This window comes from Cebus imitator, unplaced genomic scaffold (assembly GCF_001604975.1).
Source record: "Cebus imitator isolate Cc_AM_T3 unplaced genomic scaffold, Cebus_imitator-1.0 Scaffold32, whole genome shotgun sequence".
NCBI lineage: Eukaryota > Metazoa > Chordata > Mammalia > Primates > Cebidae > Cebus > Cebus imitator.
In genome coordinates this window covers 6,000,239-6,022,124 of record NW_016107347.1, presented here as the reverse complement: position 1 = coordinate 6,022,124, position 21,886 = coordinate 6,000,239, and the positions used below count along the sequence as shown (strand labels likewise).

The following is a 21,886-nucleotide window of genomic DNA, read 5'->3' as shown; positions in this document are numbered from 1 at the left end:
AAGTAATGTATCTTAACTCTAACCCTATAAGCAGTAAAGAAAATAGAAGCAATAAATAAAAAGATGGGAAGCAATAAAGAGAATAGAAGATACATAGAAGGTCAAGAAAAGTTTAAGTTCCTACCAAAAAAAAAAAAAAAAAAAAAAAAAAAAAGAAAGGGCAATCGGAAACTGCAGGAAAAAGACTTTTTTTAAAAACAAGTTACAATACCAAATATAAAACTTTTTAAAAATGTGACACGGGTTTAAGTACCTAGATGAAATATAGGAAAGAAAGATGCTTTTGCATATTCTTTCTTTGAGTAATGACATAACATTGAAACCTTAGAATATGAATTAATAATTTACTAGCTGGGTCTGCAGCAAACATAGCTACCCATAAAATTTTAGAATCTACTTACTGACAAGGCATGTAAAACCTAATTATAATTTTTAAATAGAATATGAATTAACCCCAGCAATGTGCTGGGACAGCTAGCCAAAAGAAGAAATGAGGAGGAAGAAGAAAGTAGGGGTGATCTAACTATTCAGAGAATAGGTAAGAGGAAGAAATACCTAATTTCATACCAAAAAATCAAAACCTATATAAAAACATCACATGGGCCGGGTGCAGTGGCTCACACCTGTAATCTCAGTACTTTGGGAGGCTGAGGCAAGCAGATCACGAAGTCAGGAGTTCGAGACCTGCATGGCCAACATGGTGAAACCCTGTCTCTACTAAAAATACAAAACTTAGACAGGCATGGTGGCAGATGCCTATAATCCCAGCTACTTGGGAGGCTGAGGCAGGAGAATCGCTTGAACCAGGAAGCCAGAGGTTATAGTGAGCCAAGACGGTGCCACTGCACTCCACCCTGGGCAACAGGGCAAGGTTCTGTCTCAAACAAACAAATAAAAACATCACATGTACATCATACATATATACAACTATTATATATACAAGATTTTAAAAAAGTTTTAATTAAAAAAAAAAAAAAACTCTGCCAAAGATTTTTTAAAAGCATTATAAACAAACGGGTTTTGCCTCTAGTAAAAATGTATTTTCGGCCAGGCGCAGTGGCTCATGTCTGCAATCCCTGCACTTTGGGAGGCCAAGGAGGGAGGATCACGAGGTCAGGAGATCGAGACCATCTTGGCTAACACAGTCAAACCCCACCTCTACTAAAACTACAAAAATTAGCCAGGCATGGTGGCATGCGCCTCTAGTCCCAGCTACTCAGGAGGCTGAGGCAGGAGAATTACTTGAACCCTGGAGGCGGAGGTTGCAGTGAGCGAGATCACGCTACTGCATTCCAGCCTGGGCAATAGAGTCAGACTCCATTTAAACAAAAAAAAATGTATTTGCCTCTGGGAAGGAAAAGTGGGCAGGATTTTTCATTATAAGTCCTGCTGTATTATTTGATTAAAAAAAAAAAAAAACAACTCTGTATACATATTTCTCTAACTCTAGAGTTCATAAATCCAAAGATCAGCTTCAGTAGCAGTATCCTTGGTAACTGGACAGCTTCCCACATTGATTCCACCATTTTCAACAACAAAAAGTTTTCACTAACACAAAAAGATGGACATTAGTATTTACATTTTGATTCATTCCATTCTAATTCAAAATGCTTTTGAATGCCTCACTTAAGAATATTTAATCCCAACAGAAATAAAATTTGATGGCATCTCAGATGCATTATTAAATAAATGATATTGGTACAGCTGCCTAACTACTTGAAAAAAATGTAAATCTCTTCCTCTATACTGAAGCCAATTCTAGGTAGATTAAATATGAAAATACCGAAATCACGGAAGCTCTAAGAGAAAATATAGGTGAATATTTTATAACACTGAATAAGAGAAGGCTCTTCTAAGCCTACTACTCAAGGAGAAACCTCAAAAGAAAAGATACATAGATCATATAAATAAAAACCTCTGTGAGTAAGGAAAAAACACTGAAGCTGAAAGATAAAAAAACAGAAAAACTTGGAACAGAAGGGAAAAAAGGTTTTTTTACAAAAGAAAAACACCAAAACAGAAATATGTATAAAGAAAATTAAAAGGAAATCACCAAAGACAAAATAACAAACCCCTCAAAAAATAGCAAATTAAAATGAGACATTTTTGGGTTGGGTGCAGTGGCTCATGCCTGTAATCCCAGCACTTTGGGAGGCCAAGGTGAGCAGATCCTTTGAAGCCAGGTGTTTGAGACCAGCCTGGCCAACATGGCGAAATCCCCTCTCTACTAAAAATACAAAAAATTAGCCAACTGTGGTGGCGAACGCCAGTAATCCCAACTACTCAGGAGGCTGAGGCATGAGAATCACTTGAGTCCAGGAGGTGAAGGTTGCAGTGAGTCAAGATTGCACCACTGCACTCCAGCTTGGGTGACAGAGCAAGACTCTGCCTAAAAAAAATTTTTTAAATAAACTAAAATGAGACATTTTTATCCAATCAGATCAATAAAGTTAAAAACATTAGTGGAGAGTGTGAGAAAAAGGGCACTATATTATTACATGAGTGGGAGTATAAATTGGTATATTCTGAAAGTGCATTAGAAATGTGTATACTTTCAGTCTTTAGGAATTTCTACTAAGAAAATAAACACATATATGCACAAAGATATATAACTACCAAACATCCATCCATATACAATCAGTGGTAGGCTCTATATGTTTTACATCTGGATTGAGGATCAGGGGAGGTAGCTGATTTTAGCTGATTAGCTGATTTCTGTGGTATAAATACTCCTAACATGACTGATTTCCAGTTACTGATGTGACATCATGCAATGTGGAATTGCAAAGTGATGCTCATGATGGTGCTTGTGAGTAGGTACAAACTGGCTTTAGTATACAAGTATCATGTTTTCAAAATAGTATCATGTTTATATTGAAAAACTGGGAAAAAATTACACTAACAAAGAGATGTTAAGAACTAAGGCAGGAGGATTACTTGAGCTCAGGAGTTGGAGACCAGCCTGGGCAACACAGTGAGACCCAAAATTAAAATCAAATTAAAAAAAATAGCCAGGCATGGTGGCAGGCACCTGTAATCCCAGCTACTTGGGGGGCTGAGGTGGGAGAATCACTTGAACCCAGGTGGTAGAGGCTAGAGTGAATGCTGATTCCTCGTGCCACTGCACTCCAGCCTAGGTGACAGAGTGAAACCCTACCTCAAAGAAAAAAAAAAAAACAAAACCAAGAATTGGTTAAATAAATCTTGATACAGCCATACATTTGTTTAGAAATTATATAGCTATATCTTAATATAACACATAGGCCTAAGGGGAAAAAATTTCCAAGTTTTAAAGTAAACATCACACAAAGAATAGGTTTTTGTAAAAAGATAATTTATGAGTATATATAATTTGAAAGGTTAATATTTCTAAATGGTGGCTTTCTGCCTTCTTTCTACTTCTTTTTTTGAGTGGAGTCTCGCTCTGTTGCCCAGACTGCAGCATACAGGCAACATCTCAGCTCACAGCAACCTCGGCCTCCTGAGTTAAAGGGATTCTCATGCCTCAACCACCTAAGTAACTAGGATTACAGGAGCACGCCACCACACTGATTCCTGTATTTTTAGTAGAGACAGGGTTTTATCAAGTTTCCCAGGCTGGTCTTGAACTCCTGGACTCAAGCAATCTGCCTGCCTCAGCCTCTCGAAGTGCTGGGATTACAGGTGTGAACCACTGTGCCTGCCCTCATTTTAATTTTTTTTTTTTTTTTTTGAAACGGAGTCTTGCTCTTGTTGCCCAGGCTGGAGTACAGTGGTGTGACCTCGGCTCACTGCAACCACCGCCTCCCAGGTTCAAGTGATTCTCCTGCCTCAGCATCCCAAGTAGCTGGGATTACAGGAATGCACCACCACGCCCGGCTAATTTTTGTATTTTTAGTAGAGATGGGGTTTCACCATGTTGGCCAGGCTGGTCTCCAATTCCTGACCTCAGGTGATCCACCCACCTCGGCCTCCCAAAGTGCTGGGATTATAGGTGTGAGCCACCATGCCTGGCCTTTTTACTCTTTTCTATTATTTTTTTCTTAAGTTTATAATAACCAGGAAACAAATGATGGTCACTTTGGGGGGAAAGATTATGGAACAAAAAATGCATATAGTACTTAAGAATTTAATAAAATTTCAAGATTCATCATCATCCTGCAACAAAACTGCTATAATCTAACAATGCACAGAACTTTCAAGTGACTCCTGGGTTTTTACCATGCCACCACCCTGCATTCATATATAATTAATTACAAAGTATTTTCATACATTTCAAGTACCTAAGATTATTCCATACTTAGCTCAAGTTATCGTTCTCCTATGAAACTTAAGTTATGGTTTAGATTAGTCCATTAAAACTCACTTTTGGGTACTCCTTTTAAATTGCTATTATCATAGTCTAAGCAGGTATAAGTCATTTCAGTCTCATTAAATTAGATTTTTCAAAGTACTAGAGAATGAGTTAAATCTACATTTGTCTTTAGAGTCTGAAAGACAAAATATGTTAGCACAACATGAACTACTGAGGCTCCGTACTATAGTACATTATTGGTTTCATGCAGCGCATACTGGTTACCTACTATGTGGCATGAGGACAAAGATGAATAAAACAGTCCCTGTCCTCCCAAAGCAAACCTCAAATATTAGTAAAAAAATAAAAACATGTAAACAAGAACTTTAATGAACAGAACACTATAGCACAGAGAAGGGAACAATTAATTACCTAAGGGAGGAAAGAAAAGCTTAACAAAGGAGGTGCCATCCAAGTTAGGTTTTGTTTGGTTTTGGTTTGAGACAGGATCTTGTCATGGACTCCTGGGGTCAACTGAGCCTCCTACTTCAGGCTCCGGCATCTGACACTGTGCCCAGCTCAAGCTAAGTTTTGAAAATGTATTCAGTTTGCTGTGGGATGGTAATCCCAGCACTTTGGGAGGCTGAGGTGGAGGATCGTTTGAGGCCAGGAGTTAAAAAACAGCCTGGGCAATATAGCAAGACCCCAACTCTACATAAACAAAATACACAAAACAACTTTTTTAATCAGACGGGCCTGATGGTGCATGCCTATAGCCACAGCTACTTGGGAGGCTCTCCTGAGCCCAGGAGTTCAAGGCTACAGTGAGCTATGATTGTATCACTGCACTCTAGCTCTGGGCAACAGAATGAGACCCTGTCTCATAAGAAAAAAAAAGTTTGCAAAGTAGAGTGGAAGATGAGAGAGAGGATGCCATTCCAAGTAAAAAGAATAGTACAAAAGCAAAGAGTTTTGATAGTTTATGGTTTGGAAAGTGAATTCAGTATGGTCGGAGAAGATTAGAAACAGATACATCTAGAAAAGGTACAGTTGACCAGATTATGAAAAATCCTTGTAAACCACACTGAGGGGTTTGATCTTTTATCCTGCAGGGTGTTAGGGCATGGGTTTTAAAAATATAAATACAAATTAAATTCGTGTTTTAGAAAAATGCTTCACTTTGATAACTATGTAATGAGTGGACTGGAACAAGGAACTGACAACTAAAAAATTTACTTAAGGGAGCCCCTTCAAGACAAATGGTTTTCAACCTATACTCATTTTTATAAGAAACCAACTAAAAAAAAGTAGTTTTGCTTATCTGAGAAAAGAAATGTTTACCGTCGTCTCTTGAAGGGTGACTTTGGCATATCTGCTGTAGGGATCATCTGTTCTCCTGGCCTTACCCACATTATAGGCCCATCATCACTCTGGGACCTACACTGGAGTCGGAGGCTGGAAAGTGTACCCCAGGGCAAAGTCATCTAGAAATCAGATGAATTAGTCACATTAAAAAATCGTTTCAATGATTTATAAGTTAATCCCCCCTCCCCAAATAAAAGTTCTAAGAAGACTTTTTTACAACTGTATATAAAGAAATAAATGCTATTTACACAGTAAATTATATTTTTAAAAATTGAATTTAAGCCAGGCACGGTGGCTCACGCCTGTAATCCCACCACTTTGGGAGGACGAGGTGGGCGGATCATGAGGTCAAGAGATCGAGACCACCATGGCCAACATGGTGAAACCCCGTCTCTACTAAAAAAAAATACAAAAATTAGCTGGTCGTGGTGGTGCATGCCTGTAGTCCTAGCCACTCGGGAGGCTGAGGCAGGAAAATTGCTTGAACCCAAGAGGCGGAGGTTGCAGTGAGCCGAGATCGCACCACTGCACTCCAGCCTGGTGTCTGGCAACAGAGCAAGACTCTGTTTTCAATAGGCAATATTAGCTTAATACTCGTTAATATAAAGTGCCCACTTAAGTAAAGATCCAAACTTTAATAATCTTAATTAATACTCACTTTCAGAAATGGTGATTCTTCTAACATATCAAGGAACTCTGGGAAATAATCACCAACTTCTTCATCTACTGCTCCAACAAGACTTATCTGCCGCATAGGACCTGCTCGGTAGGTGCCACAGCAGTACGTCCTGTTGACCTAAGATAAAAATAAAGTTGGAAAAATGGACTGAGATACAACTATAATATAATTAAAGAATTAAAATAAGTTATTGTTTCCAATGTTGCCATTTCTTCTACAAACTAAGAATTGAACGGTGAATACCTTGGATAAAGTCAGAGAGGCACCCAAGCACACTGACAAATACGCTAATATATGTGCCGCAAGCAAATTTCAATGTGCTAGTTAACCTAAACATCTCAAAGGGATATTGAAGACATTAAGATCTATTTAATACTTAAACTTCTCTCAAAAATGATTTTTTTAACTTTACAAATATTTTAGACTGTGATCTTTATTTAAGGGAAAAAAAAACATAAAAGTAAAATCATCAGGACAGGGAGAAAAAAAGACCATGTTCATTTTGTAATTCCTAGCTTCAGAATCTTCATTTTAGACCAGATACCAGGGTCACTGTTACCAAGACAGGCCAATCTTTTTTTTTTTTGAGATGAAGTTCCACTCTTTGTTCCACAGGTTGTAGTGTAATGGTGCAATCTTGGTTCACTGCAACTTCCACCTCCCAGCTTTAAGGGATTCTCCTGCTTCATCCTCTCTAGGAACTGGAATTACAGGCATACGCCACCATGCCCAACTAATTTTAGTATTTTTTTTAGTACAGATGAGGTTTCACCACGCTGGCCAGGCTGGTCTTGAACTCCTGACCTCAAGTGATCCGCCTGCCTCGGCCTCCCAAAGTTTTAGGCGTGACCCACCACACCTGGCCGAATCTTTTTCTCTACTCAATTTATGACAAACTTATTTCTACCTCCAGTGATTTTTCTCTTGAATCTGCTCAACCTGGAATGTCCTCTATTCTGTCAACCCAAATTGTATCCATCTTTCAAAGAGCAGTTCAAAAGTTCTTTTTTTCTAGAAGTCCTCCTGGTCATACTCTATGATCTTTCCCCTTTCTGAAGTCTAATGTTACCTATGAGCAATGTACTTTTTCTCTCTATCAACTCCCCACTGAATTTAAGGCATATCCTATACAAACATGTAGCCCAGAGCATCCTATCTAGCATCTAAATGAAATCTATCAACCAATTCCATACAATCTGATACCATTCCTCTAGTCATTTCATGTGTTATTATCTTATCTAACCTCCAATTTACAGTTTCTCAAGGATAGACAGATGGATCCTATGCATAGCAATGGACTAGACTAGACATGCTGTATTTAACCAGAATTTCCACTTCAGATCAGTTACCATTTTCTACCCCTGTTAAAATGCAGATCACATTTAAAAGCCTAACATATACCAATATCTTTATATAAAATGGCTCCTTAATGAACATTTAAAAAAAATTTTTAAAATCTGTCATGTTTTAAATGTCACCAATTTTGCCTTAATAGGAAACAGTCCACATAAATGACCATCTAGTATATCTTACCACAATTCTTCACTATTAGTTCTTTAGCAGCATTTTTATGATCAACTTTTTCCTTCCATAGACAATTTAACATCACCCACACACATACACACAGAATAGAAGGCCTTAGATCTTGTTCTCAAATAGCAGGGGTGGGGATTTCTTAATTCCTTACAAATCCTTTCCCCAAGATCACTTTAGATAATTCTTAAGCAGCAGGCACCCAGGACAGAATTACTTTACATTTATTTATATAAATTACTTTCCATAACTTTTGTATGAACATCATGCCATAAAAAGCCAGGGGTGGTAGCATGGAACAAAGGCTCATCACAGGATATAGAGATAAGGAAGGGGAAGAAAGGAAGTCTTAAATCATTATTCTAACCTTTCTAAGCACTCTAAAACAACTAAAGCAGATTTAATCTTCAGCAGCATTTCTAGAAATTATATGCTTTTAGCGGTATTAAGAAATATCAGTCTCCCCCAAACACGTCTCCTAACTATTCCCAGTCTCAGAAATTCCTTTCACTCTATACAGGGTAGTGGCATTTTATAAGACAAATGTCCTAAAGACCTATCATAATATTTTAAAAATCTTTTTTCCAGCCAGAAGTGACTCTGAGACCTATCATAATTTAAAGTTGCCAAAACTCAAGACCAGTCCTAAAGAAGTACACTGCCATGTGGCTCTTTTCAATTTATTTGGCCTGCTAGCTTTGAGATTATATAACTCAATGCATTATTAATTTGAAGGAATTCATATTACTTTAAATTTTACACACAAAGTGAGACTTGAATTAATATTCTTATAGCACACCACTCCACGTTTACCTAATTCAAATACCACTAAACTCAACAGCACTGAACTTGAAAGACAACTTAGAAATGTAAACATCTAGAATAATCAACATGTGCCATGAATAAATATGAAGCACCTTTTTCTATTTGAAAAGAGAAAAAAAGTATACCTAAAACGGGGGAGGGCAGCAACAACACAAGACAAAGAAAGGGTATGACCACAAAAGATAGCAACCTCATAATTTTGCCAAGACCAACATGTTCATTTTCATATATACACAAAGAAAAGCTTCACATCTTATGAGGATCTTCTGTTTCATACCTTTGTATGAGTACCAATGTTGTACCCATGAGTGACAAAGAATTAACAATGTTCTATTTTTATTTCCTGGCAGAAGAGCCAGCAAGTAAACAACTATGCTACAAAATACGAGAAGTGGATTTTGAAAGCTGCAATGTATAAAGCCTATTTGGATAACTGCAGCTAAGTTAGCCTAGCTAGAGAAAGCCCTTATTAGTAAACCACAACCTTCCTGTTTTCATTCCTTTACTTACATGAAATTAGACCTCTGGCTTTCCGTGACCTACACTTTTTTCTCAGTATCAGCCCCTCCTGCTTTCAGCTCCTTCCATATCTAGCCTAAACCTCAAGGTTTATCCCTTTCTCATAAACACACTCTCATCCTCTATCCCAGTCCTTCCACCAGCTCTGCCTGCAAACCCCAATCCTGAAACATTCTGACTATCAATGGACTTTGCCATTCCATAAGCCGATAAATCTCTTTCATCATTTAAGCCCATTTTAAAACTGACTATCCTGCAACTTGCCATCAAAAGCACCATGATATACCTTTTTCACATAAGAATCCTACTTCTTTAATATTAGTCTGTATTACCTGTCTCTACTGCCTCACCTCACTTTTTACTCACATCTCATATCACTGTAATCACGCTTCTGCTCATACAACTCCCCTGAAACAAATCACTGATGTCCTCCTCACAGCCAAATTCAAGGAATGCTTTTCAGTCACCTGCTTTCTTGACTTCCCTTCCAGGCTTTCTTCTCGCCAAAACGTGGTTGTTGCAGAGTTGGCCCAGTTTTCATTCAACATATTATCTGTGGGTGGTTTCAATTATACTACTGATTTAACTACCACCTGTACCCTACTATATTCCATATCTACATCTCCAACTTAAAACTTTTTCTCAGATTCAGATCTTTACATACAAACGCCTCCTGGGCAGCCCACAGACACCCTCAAATTTAATACCTACAGAACTGAGCTCTCTTTTTTTGTAAGGTTCCCTTCCACTTCCAAACCTGCTTTTTCTCCTTCTGTATGTTATTTCGCCAATTAATAATATTCATTTTCTCAGCTCCTTGTTGAGAAATGCTGAGTGTATGATTGCTGAGAAAAGCCCCTCCTGATCTATTATTCCAAAGGAATAACAGACCAACATTTGCCACATTCTCCACATTTGCCTTACCCTAAATATACATTTCCTAAATTCTAAATAATTTCTGATGCCTCCACAAGTTTTCACATGTTATTGTCCATCTTTACAACTCCCATATTTCCTTGATGGTGATTAAATAGACCTAAAAAATGACTCAAAATAAGGTTTCAAGCTCAAAGAACCAAAGTACGTAACATTTACAGATTTTAGATAAGTTAGATTTGGAGTTATAACTAGATCAAAAAAGGTAAGGTATAGATGCATAGATTTTGGAAATTGTCTATAACACATAATTTTTTAAGTGACTAAGGCTTGAGAGAAAGAATACAGAGAGACAGAGAACCAAGAACTGCACTTAAAGAAAAACAGCTATTTGACAGACAGGAGGAAGAGTTAGCTCACAAAATCATGAAAGGATGAGGAAGAAGTAATGCAATTAAAATGATTTAAGAATAACATTTCAAAAACTGTCAAGGACTAAACTATTTTTTAAGATAAACAAACTGTCTGTTGTGAATAGTGCTGCAATAAACATGGAAGTGCAGATCTTCAACATACTGATTAAATTTCCTTGAGATAGGCATATACCAAGAAATGGAGTTGCTTGGTCATGTGGTCGTTCTATTTTTAATTTTCTGAGCAACCTCCATACTGATGACCATAATAGCTGTACTAATTTAGATTGACATTAACTGTATAAAAGTCTCCTTTCTCCATATCCTCACCGCATTTATTTTTTGTCTTTTTGTTAATAACCATAACTAGGGTGAGGTGATATGTCATTGTAGTTCTGACTTCCATTTCCTTGATGATGAATTATGTTGAACATTTTTTCATATACCTGTTATATGTTTTCAAATTTCAGAATGCCTATTTAGGTCTTTTATCCATTTTTAAATCAGATTTTTTATTATTGTTACTCTGTTGTTTGAATTCTTTATATAAATTTTAGGCCACAAGGCATAAAATACTATCGGGTCCTTAACAGAAAAAGTTTGCCAACACCCAATTTAAACCACTCACAAAAGAAATCAAGCAATATGTTTGAATATAAACTCTGTTAAAGAGAACAATCTGTATTATTCACTATTATGTATCTGTGAATATATATACCAAAGTGTCTGGTATGTAGGAATAAATATTTGTTGAATTTCTGTATTTTAAGGCTAGAAATGAAGTAATCAACCATAAACTCTGGCAAAAAGAAAAAAAAAATGGGGGGAGGGAGAAGAACTGCTGATTACCAGTCCATCACTTGCATTAAAAAATTTAATAAATGCAAATGTTTGTGATACTTTTAAATAATTAACAGCATAACAATGAACAGCAATTATGATCACAAATTCAAAATTTAACATACACCAACTTTCAACCTGAAAAGGCTGACAGAAAAAAGAAAAAATAAATAAATAAAATTAAAAAACACGCACCAACTGTTTGAAACTAATGCTAAACAAGCAAAGTAGTTCTTCTTTTTAGTAAGAACTTCCTGGGCATATGGCCAATGAGCTAGGCTCCCTGGCAGCTGAACGTGGCCTGTGCTTAAGTTTAGGCCAACAGGACAGTTGCATAAGTTACATACGCAATCTCCAGAGTATGCCTTTATAAGGAAGTGGCTTGTCCTCCACTTCCTTTTTCTCTTTTGAGGGCTGAAACACAAAGTGGGGAAGAGCTAGCCTCAACCATGCACATGACAACACCAGTGAGAATGACGAAAATTAAAGACAGAAAGAAACTAGGATCCTGGATGACAATAAGTAACAGAGTTGCTTACCTCTGGACTGCTAAACAAGAGAGAAACTTTTATTTTGTTCTAGCCACTGTACATTGGTCCTCATTGTTATGGTTGTTTAGCCTGTATCTTGTATGCTTTGTCATGAAGGAGAAAATACTCTACATTGCACAGAGATATCATCTGGGTGGGGTATGATCTCCTGATCTGGGCTAAAACATATCTATAACTAGGGTACACCCAAAAGAGAACATTTAAAATGATTAGGGACTTGCAAACCATACATATTGGAGGGAGAATGCAAAAAATCAAAAGTATTTCAAAAGTATTTAACTTGAAAAGATTAAAGGGGGGACACAAGTCCTATAACTCATGCCTGTAACATGAGTTATAGGAAAGCAGGTGTCATTCATTTACACAAGTTTACTATACAGTCATATATCACCTAATGACAGAAATACATTTTGAGAAATATCATTAGGCAATTTGTGGTTGAGAACATCACAGATTGTACTTACACACATCTAAGTGGTATAGCCTACTACAAACCTAGGCTATATGACATAGCCTTTGATCCGAGGCTACAAACCTTTATAGCATGTTATTGTACTGCAAACTGCAAGCCAGTAGTCCCCAAACTTTTTGACACCAGGGACCAACCTGGAAAACAATTTTGCCATGGAATAGGGTTGAGGAGGTTTAGCGGTATGGTTTGGGATGAAACTGGCCCACCTCAGATCATCAGGCATTAGTCAGATTATCATATGGAGTGTGCAACCCAGATCCCTCATATGCACAATTCACAATACAGTTAATACTCCTATGAGAATCTAATGCTGCAGTTTATCTGACAGGAGGTGGAGCTCAAGCAGTAATTATATTTCAGCTTGTTGCAGCCTGGTTCTTAACTGGCACAGACTAGTACTGGGGGACCAGCACAGTTGGGGACCCCTGCTGTAGACAACTGAAACATCATGATAAGTTTTTGTATATTTAAACACATTTAACCGTATGAGGAGGTACAGTAAAAATACAATATAAAAGGTTACTGTATAGGGTACTAACCACGAATGATGCTTGGAGAATGGGAAGTTGTTCTGGGTCAGTGAATGAGTAGTGAGTGAATGTGGAGGCCTAGCACACTGCTGTACACTACTGTAAACTTTATAAACACTGTACACTTAGGCTACACTAAATTTTAAAATGTTTTCTTCAATAATAAATTAACTTTAGCTTACTGTAACTTTATAAACTTTTGAAGTTTTTAAATTCTTTGACTCTTATAATAACCCATAGTTTGAAACATATTATATAGCTATACAAAAGTATTTTCTTTATATCCTTACTTGTAAGGTATTTTCTACTTAAAAAATTTTTTTTAACTTTTTAAAACTTTTTTCGTTAATGATACAAATACACACAATAGCCTATGCCTACACAGGGTCAGAATGATATCACTGTCTTTCATCTCCACATCTCGACCTGCTGAAAAGTCTTCAGGAGCAGTAACACTCAGCTATCACATGCTATGATAACAAAGGCTTCTTCTGTAATATCTCCTAGAAGACCAATCTGAGGCTGTTTTACAGTTAACTTTTTTTTAAAGAAGTAGAAGTATACTCTAAAATAATGATAAAAGGTATAGTAAATATAGTAAGTGATAGGAAATTTTCAGCTCCATTATAATCTTATGAAATCAGCATTACATATGTGGTCTGCCATTAACCAAAATGTCATTATATAGCACATGACCATATATTTTATGCCACCGTCCTCAACACAAGTATAGCAAACCAGACCTATTCCTGGCCAATTGAAACTTAAAGTCTAGTAGAGAGAGGCAGACATTAATCTAAATAAATATTTAATTATAAACTGTGACATCTTCAGAATGTAAGGTATATGACACTATGAAAAAGAACATGGGATCTTGATCCGAGGGAAAAAGTGTTCCTTGAAGTAACATTGAGCTCAAATCTGAAGAAAAAGTTCAGAGGGAAACAAAATCTCTTAAGCATTGCCCTTTCTAAGGTCTAAAAGAAAGCTAATGATAATAAACACAGAAAGCAGAAGAGAAAAATAAAGATGAGACTGGAAAAATCAGCTGTGGCTGAATTATGGAGCGCCTAGATTCACATCAAGGATTTTGGAAAGCCACTAAAGGATCTGAAGAGAAGGAAAGTTACCCAATTTGCCTTTGGTTTTTGTTTGTTTAGTTTTCTCAGAGGGTCACAAAAAAGTAAGGAGGTCAGTTAGGAGTATTCTATAATATGCCAAATAAAAAATGATAGGCTAAACTAATAGCTTGATTTTAAACAGGGACTTATTTTTAAAAGGAAAAAAGATCTGAAAATTATACAGGAGACAGAATCATCAAGATGTGGACAAAAATTGGATATGACAGATAAGAGAAAGAAGTATCAAAGATGACTGCCAAGTTCTGTACTTTGGAACCTGATGGAGAAGCCTACTTTCTCTTCTGGGGGAGCACCAGGTTTCAGTGTTTTGGACATGATGAGCTAGAAGAATATGATAGATTGGAAAATGGCTTCCAAAGAACCTAACCCCCAGAATCTAATCCCTAGAACCTGTGAATGTTGCCTTACAGTGAAAGAGACTCTGCAGATGTGAATAAATTAAGGATCCAGAGATGGGGAGAGTATCCCGGATTATCCAGGTGGGCTTAAATGTAATAACAGGTGTCTTTGTAAGACTAAGGCAGAGGGAGATTTGATGAGAAGGTGATGTGATGACAGAAGCATAGCCTGGGGTAATATACTTTGAAGATGGAAGAAGGAGCCACAAGCTAGGAAATATAAGACACAAGAAGCTAAAAGAGGCAAAAACTTGGTTTTTTTTCCCTCAGAGCCTTCAGAACCGTTGTTTTAAACCATTGTTTAAAACAGGTGCAGTGGAACACACCTGTAATCCCAGCACTTTGGGAGGCCAAGGCAGGCAGATCACTTGAGCCCAGGAGTTCAAGACCAGCCTGAACAACATGGTGAAACCCTATCTCTACTTAAAAAAAATACAAAAAAATTAGCTGGGCGTGGTGGTGACTGCCTGTAGCCTATTTCTAAATTTTAGATAATAAGAGATCACATAAAAATGATCTATCTAAAGTGAGACTCTGTCTCAAAAAATAACTGAACAGAGCTCATAAATTAAATATACTGATTTAATTAAATCTTTAGAATATATTGGTACCTGGTAAGGCACTCTTCCATCATTACTTTTTATTTTCTGGCTGTTCTTGCCTACTTAGTTTTGCATATAAACTTCAATATCTGCTTGGTTATCATAAAAAAAAACAACTATTTATATTTTCTTAGGATTGTGTTCAATTTATAATTTAGGGAAAATTGTCATTCTGATGTTGATTCTTCTTCCTCTGGAACATATTAATGTATATTTCCATTTAAGTCCTCTTTTGTGTTATCATGTTTCAATACTAATAGGAAGAATCTGGTAAAGATGAAATGGTAAAGAACACTGCTGTTTGAACATGGTAGTTTGAATGCATGACTTTTTTCTATTCCTTATCAAAATCCCACTCAAGTGAGAATAAAAAAGCAAAGCTATAAATCCCAGAAAGTCAAAGAAAATAGAAGTAAAAACTACAGATACAAGCTGCAGATACAAAATGTTTTTGGAAGGTGAAAAATGTACAGGGAAATTTACAAACTGAGAACTCCGGGTAAGTTTTACAGAAGGTGAGGAACAAAGCATGAAACTAAAAACAAAAAACATAGGTGTAAAATCTGCTTGAGTCAGTGAGATCCTTCACTATCACATACTCCTTTTTCCTCACCCAGTTTGTGGTGAAAGTGAACCAAATGACTACAGACACAAGTATACAAGGCACAAGTATGGGACAGAACCAGTATACTGAAAGTAGGGAATTAAGTAAAATCCCAGTTTTTTAACAATGCAATCACCTAATCCCTTCCAAGAATTCTAGCAGACACGTGGTATAAGCTACTACTCTACCCCCGACAAAAATGTTGTAGATTTTTAGCTGTAGAAATTAAAAGCCCCAGAAAAAATATCTGTAAACACTAATATTTAGAGCTTTTCTCACAATGTGACCACATTCCCTACCCAGTCTTCAACTGATAAGTCCCACCCATGTGTTCACAGAGTTAGGAATCAGTTTTATAATGACTCATGTTTAAACATGAACAGATCACGATCTGTTTGATGAAAACATGTAACATAAACAGAAGACTAAAACAAAAACAAAAAGAACTTAAACAAAACAACTTAGAGTATAAAAGAAAATTTAAAAACAAGTACAGGCCCGGCACAGTGGCTCACGCCTATAATCCCAGCACTTTGGGAGGCCAAAGCGGACAGATCACAAGGTCAGGAGTTCAAGACCAGCCCGACCAACATGGTGAAACCCCATCTCTACTAAAAAAGCAAAAAAAAATTAGCCAGGCATGGTGGCACGCACCTGTAATCCCAGCTACTCAGGAGGTCGAAGCAGAGGAACTGCTTGAACCAGGGAGGTGGAGGTTGCAGTGAGCCGAGATCATGCCACTGCACTCCAGCCTGGGTGACAGAGTGAGACTCTGTCTCAAAAAATAATAATAATAAATAAAAACAAGTACAATTAATATCAGAGAGATGAAAAAGGATATTGTATCCATGAAACAATATTAGGAGGTTATTAGAAAAAGAACAGAGAACAAGTTCTCAAATTGAAAACATTACAACGGACATTAATCAACATTAAGATAGTTAAATCTACTCCCAGAAAGCAGGAAAAAAGACAAAGAAAAATATAATAGGAAAGGAAAGAAAAGAAAATTGGAGGTTCAACTGGGAGGCCTAACATACAATTAATAAAAGTTTCAGAAAAACAAAATGAAAACTGAGAAAGAAAATTAACAAATAGTATAAGAAAAATTTCCCTAAAGGATAGATTTCCACATAAAAAAAGGGTGGTAGGGGTAGGGTTCAACTGTATTGATGATGTTTTATTTCTTGAGCAGGTAGTAGGAATGAGTGATTGTTATTATTTTTTATATCTCACTGTGTGTCTGAAATAATTCATAGTAATTTCTTTTAAAGAAAAATGATCTATCTAAAGGCACATTATCCTTGGTACTCAGGCAGTCTGTAGTAGAGATTCTGAAAGCTTCCAGAGAGAAAAAAGCAAAACACACAAAAAAGATCAGGCACTGGATTTCTCACCAGCAACACTCTTAAGTTTAAAGGCACTAAAGCAATGCCTTCATAAATCTAAGAAAAATGGCCTTCAATCTAGAATTCCATAATTAAACTCTATCAATCAAGTATTAAAGAAAAATTTTCAGATGTAAGAATTGAACTGCTGAATTCAGGCAAGAGTCATGGAATGCCAGACAGGATAAAGGACAAACAGAAATCCCAGGATACATGTGTGGATAAAAAGACCTATTGAGGTAGGAAGATCCCTTGGCCAGGAGTTTGACTTTGACCTGGGAAACAGAGCTAGACCCTATACCCTGTTCCTACCCCCGCCCAAAAAAAGACATTTACACAAATGCTTACTGTAACACAATAATATTATAAAACGGTAAACAAACTCAATGTCCAAGAACAGGAGAAATAGTGATTGTGATATTGTACAATATATATCTGGTCTTCATCCCTATTTCCTGAAGTAGGGCTCCTAAACTCCTTGTTATCTACCAAGAGCTGTATTTTTGTATGCTAATATTGACTAACAACTTTAGGGTGGGGCTGGTCATCTGAAAAACAAAGCTACAATTAGAGGGTTGGGACATTCAGCCCTACTCCCAACCTCCAGGGAGGGGTGCTAAGTCAAGCTGACCACCAATGGCCACTGGCTTCATCAACCAAGCCTACGTAATGAATGTAGCCTTCATAAAAACCCAAGAGGTTCAGAGAGCATCTGAATGGCTGAATATGCGAAAGCAGATAGGAAGATGAACAGGAACTCATACAGTTGCTGGGAGGGTGGCACACCTCAACTCCAAGGGGAAAGAAGCTCCTGTGCTCAAGATTCTTCCAGACTATGCCCTATCGATCTCTTCATATGGGTATTTGCATGCTTTAACATATCCATCATACAAACCCGATAAATATAAGTTATTTCCCTGAGTTCTGTGAGCTACTCTAGCAAATCCACTGAACTCAAAGAGGGGATCATGGGAAACCCAACTTGAAGCCAGTTGGTCAGAAGTTCCAGAGGCCTGGACTTGGGACTGGTAGGAAGGAGGGGTCAATCCTGGCGACTGAGCCTCTATCTGGGATCCAACATTGACTGTGGGTAGTGTCGGAATTGAACTGGATGACACCCAGCTGGTTTCTGCTGCAGAACTGATTGCTTGCTTGTTGTGGGGGAGAAATCTTTCACATTTGGACAAAGAAGTTTTCTGTGTTGATTGTTGTTGTCTGAGAGCAGAGTAAAAGGTATTCAATAACAGTGATACAGTCGCCCAACAAAATACTAAATGGTTAAAATTAATGTAGAGTTACATGTATCAAAATCATCCTCAAAAACAATGTTGAACAAAAATAACCTGCAGAATGATACACACAGTACACTATAGTTTTAAAACACAAAGGTATGTATATTGTTTTTATGTTCATATGGAAGAAGCAAAATGGTAAAAGATGCAAGGACATGACAAGCCACAAATTCAGAATAAAAATGTACTTCTAGGGAGAAAGGAAAGGTTGTTTAAAAAAAAAAAAAAGGAAAGACACGAAGCAGAAATTCGCTTAATATATGTTATACTTTTATTTACGTGGGGATGGAGGGAAAGGCTGGAGGGGTAGGAATGGGTAATTGACATCAAAGAACCTAAGCCAATGAGTACAGAGTTTCTCTTTGGTATCAGGGTAAAGTTCTGGAAATAGTAGTGGTAATAGTAGAACGATATTGTGAATATACCCAATGCCACAAAATTATACATTTTAAAATGGTTAAAATGATAAATTTTATATATATTTGACAGGTTTTAAAAAACCTTAGCCTGCTAAGGAATGGTATTCATAATACAAGTAGACAAATTAGCCTTTGAGGAGGAGACAGAGTAGGAATGAGGAAAAGATGTATAAAGTTTAAGTAGTATTTATTAAGAATAAATACTAAGCAAGCTAACCAAAGAAGCAGGCTTCCTAGGCAATGTTGACGACCCAACAGGAAGCCTTATAAAATATTATGAAGAGGCAAAGTCCTCAGTGATGACCAACAAAAACAAGATTTTTTTTTTTTAATTTGCACTTTGTAGAGATCAGGTAAGATTATCTCTTAGTTTATGATGTTCTGAAATTCTAAAAAGATGCTATCTACAGGTCAATTGAAAGGAACAAGAGTTATGGTAGATGGCATATGTTTTAAAACAGTGTTTCTTAAACTTGCCTGATCATAGGAATCTAGTCAGTCAAGGTACTTAGCTCATGCCTCACTCCAGACCTCATGAACCAGAATTTCTAGAAGAGGAACCTGAGAGTCTATCTAATGTATATTTGAACTACCAACCCCAAATTATTCTTAGGATCTGGCAAGTCTGGGCAACTCTGGCCTGGAAATAGCACCTGAAAGAAAAGAACAAGTTGAGTTCTACCACTTTCCAGAGTTTATATACTGAGGCCTAGGTAAGTATGAGACCAAAGAACAGAAAAAAATAAAGCTGCCATGGAAGCAGGATACATAACGCCAACAGGAAAAGCACAGCCTTTAGTAAAATCAGAAGGTAAAGTGGGGAGGGGAGAAGGATGTGGCATCAAAGAGAAATATGCCTATTAAAAAAATAGTAGTTAGCTTTGCATAAAAATTTAATATACTTATAATATCCATAAAATGTTAAACAATTATCTTTGAATATATATACTGCTGTCAATAAATACGTGTGTGTTTTTTTTTTTAGGGAAGGACAACACATTTAGTACATATGTAGTCCTTTAAATTAGAAACTCAACTTCACAGTTATCCTATATGAATTTCTGAATTAAGTAAGCTTAATTGTATCCCCAATACATATGGCTTTTACAAAGGACAGTTATAAATCTGTTACTAAATCAGGAGAACACCAAGCAAGAAATGTACTGTGTAGAAAGCCCTGTGTATGGGGGTTGAGGAGGGTTATTATTCCACAGAATTCACATTTCAGGAAGAAGCCTATTCGAGCTGACTTTTGAAAACACAGAAAGGAAAAAGCTAGCCAGCAATCTTCCTAACCTTGTGACTTGTGAACAGAAAGGCATTCCTACTTTAAAATATGTAGTGAAAAAACAGTGTGACTGGGTCTAAATGAGTAAAATGAGTAAAAAAAAAGAATCAAGCCTACCATTTTTATGTATGCCATTTTATTTTATAAAACCTTATACTTAAAATGTTTCTCCTTTTATGTAACACACACTAATACGTAGAGTGCCTTAAGAGTTTCTCAGTTATTTCCAAAGCTATATACCACTCTACTAGTTCTACTCTTCATGAGTATTACCAATTTATTACAAAATATTAATTAGTCCAAGATCGGAGTGCATATAACAAGCCCATATAAGGCCTTGTCCCAACACACAATGAGGGAATAATATTTTTTTGTTTTTCTCTGAAACCGTACACACTAAAATTGTACACACCGATGCTACAGAACATTATCATTTTACAGAATAATAAAAATAACATAAGAAATAAAACTACCTACAGTTAAAAAGCTTTGATTTTCAGTGAAACCTCAAAATTATATATGAAAATTTTTTGAAAAAGATACTTAAAATATGCAGATTTGCCAATCTCCCCTCCCTCCAGCAAACACATAACACACACTCCTTTCCGGTATATCCTTGAATTACTTAGTTGCTAAAAGGTCTCAAATGGTAATATTGAAAACAATTCCCTTTTAACTTCACTATATTTTTAGTGTTTATTATTTGCATTTGCAATTTATGTATAGATTTTGAGACCTATCTATATAGGCTTGGTGGTCCATTTACTAGTAACATCAGCAAAACCAGAAAATGCAGTCTATAGACAGGGCTAGTGGCTTATACCTGTAATCCGAACATGTTACAAGGCCAAGGCAGGAGAATTCCTTGACTCCAGGAGCTCATGACTAGCCTGGACAACACTGTGAGACTCTGGCTCTATAAAAAATTTAAAAATTAGCCAACTGTAGTAGTACACACCCACAGTCCTAGCTACTCTACTCAGGAGGCTGAGGCATTGGAAATACCACATGAAAGCAAAGAACAAGTTGAGTTCCACCACTTTTCAAAGTGTATGTACTGGGGCACTGTGGAGTAAGAAACAGTAGAAAGGACTACTAGAGCCTAGGGGTTCAAGGCATCAGTGAGCCATGATCACACTTCATGATCACACTTTAGCCTGGGTCACAGAGTGAGACCCCATCAAAGAAAGGAAAGGAAGAAAGGAAGGGAAGGGAGGGAAAGAGGAAAGGGAGGGGGAGGGGAAAGGGAAAGGGAGGGGAAGGGGAGGGGGAAGGGAAGGGGGGAGGAGGAGGGGAAGAAGGAAGGGAAGGGAGGGAGAAAAAAAGGAAACTCAACTTTATAAAAGTTATCCTGTATCAACTGGTGAGAGTTAAGTTTTTGAAACAAGGATCAGCTTACTGTTTCAATGGACATCATAAATTTTTCTGCTCTGGTGTTAGAACGTTTGAGTTTTCCAGACTGTTAAAAGAAAACCTTGTATGTGGATCCTAGCTTTAGCCACCACAATAATTTAAAAATATAAAAATAACAAGTTTTAATTTTTCTTGCACAAAACCTACATTTTACTTTCTCCTGCTTAGAGGAGCTGAGTTCTAAAGCTTCTAAACTTTAATGTGTATATGAATAACCTTTTAAAAATGCAGATTCTGATTCAGAAAATCTGGATAAGAGCCCCATCTACATTCCTAGCAAGTTCCCTGGTGGTGCCAAATTCATACACAGAGCACACTTTGAGTAGCAACGTTCTAAAGAAAAGGAGTGGGCCGGGCGCGGTGGCTCAAGCCTGTAATCCCAGCACTTTGGGAGGCCGAGGCAGGTGGATCACGAGGTCAAGAGATCGAGACCATCCTGGTCAACATGGTGAAACCCCGTCTCT

At 37.0% G+C, this 21,886-nt stretch overlaps 1 protein-coding gene across 1 annotated transcript in view; it reads right to left on the bottom strand.

Annotated features, from left to right (window-relative positions):
* Positions 1 to 21,886, bottom strand: part of RSBN1 (round spermatid basic protein 1) — a 51,208-nt gene that overhangs the window by 8,801 nt on the left and 20,521 nt on the right. The window contains exons 3-4 of the mRNA XM_017524263.2: positions 6,297 to 6,434; positions 5,615 to 5,757 (exon numbers count right to left, since the gene is read on the bottom strand). Of these exons, the coding sequence (XP_017379752.1) occupies positions 5,615 to 5,757; positions 6,297 to 6,434 (281 nt within the window). The remainder of the gene's footprint in view (positions 1 to 5,614; positions 5,758 to 6,296; positions 6,435 to 21,886) is intronic.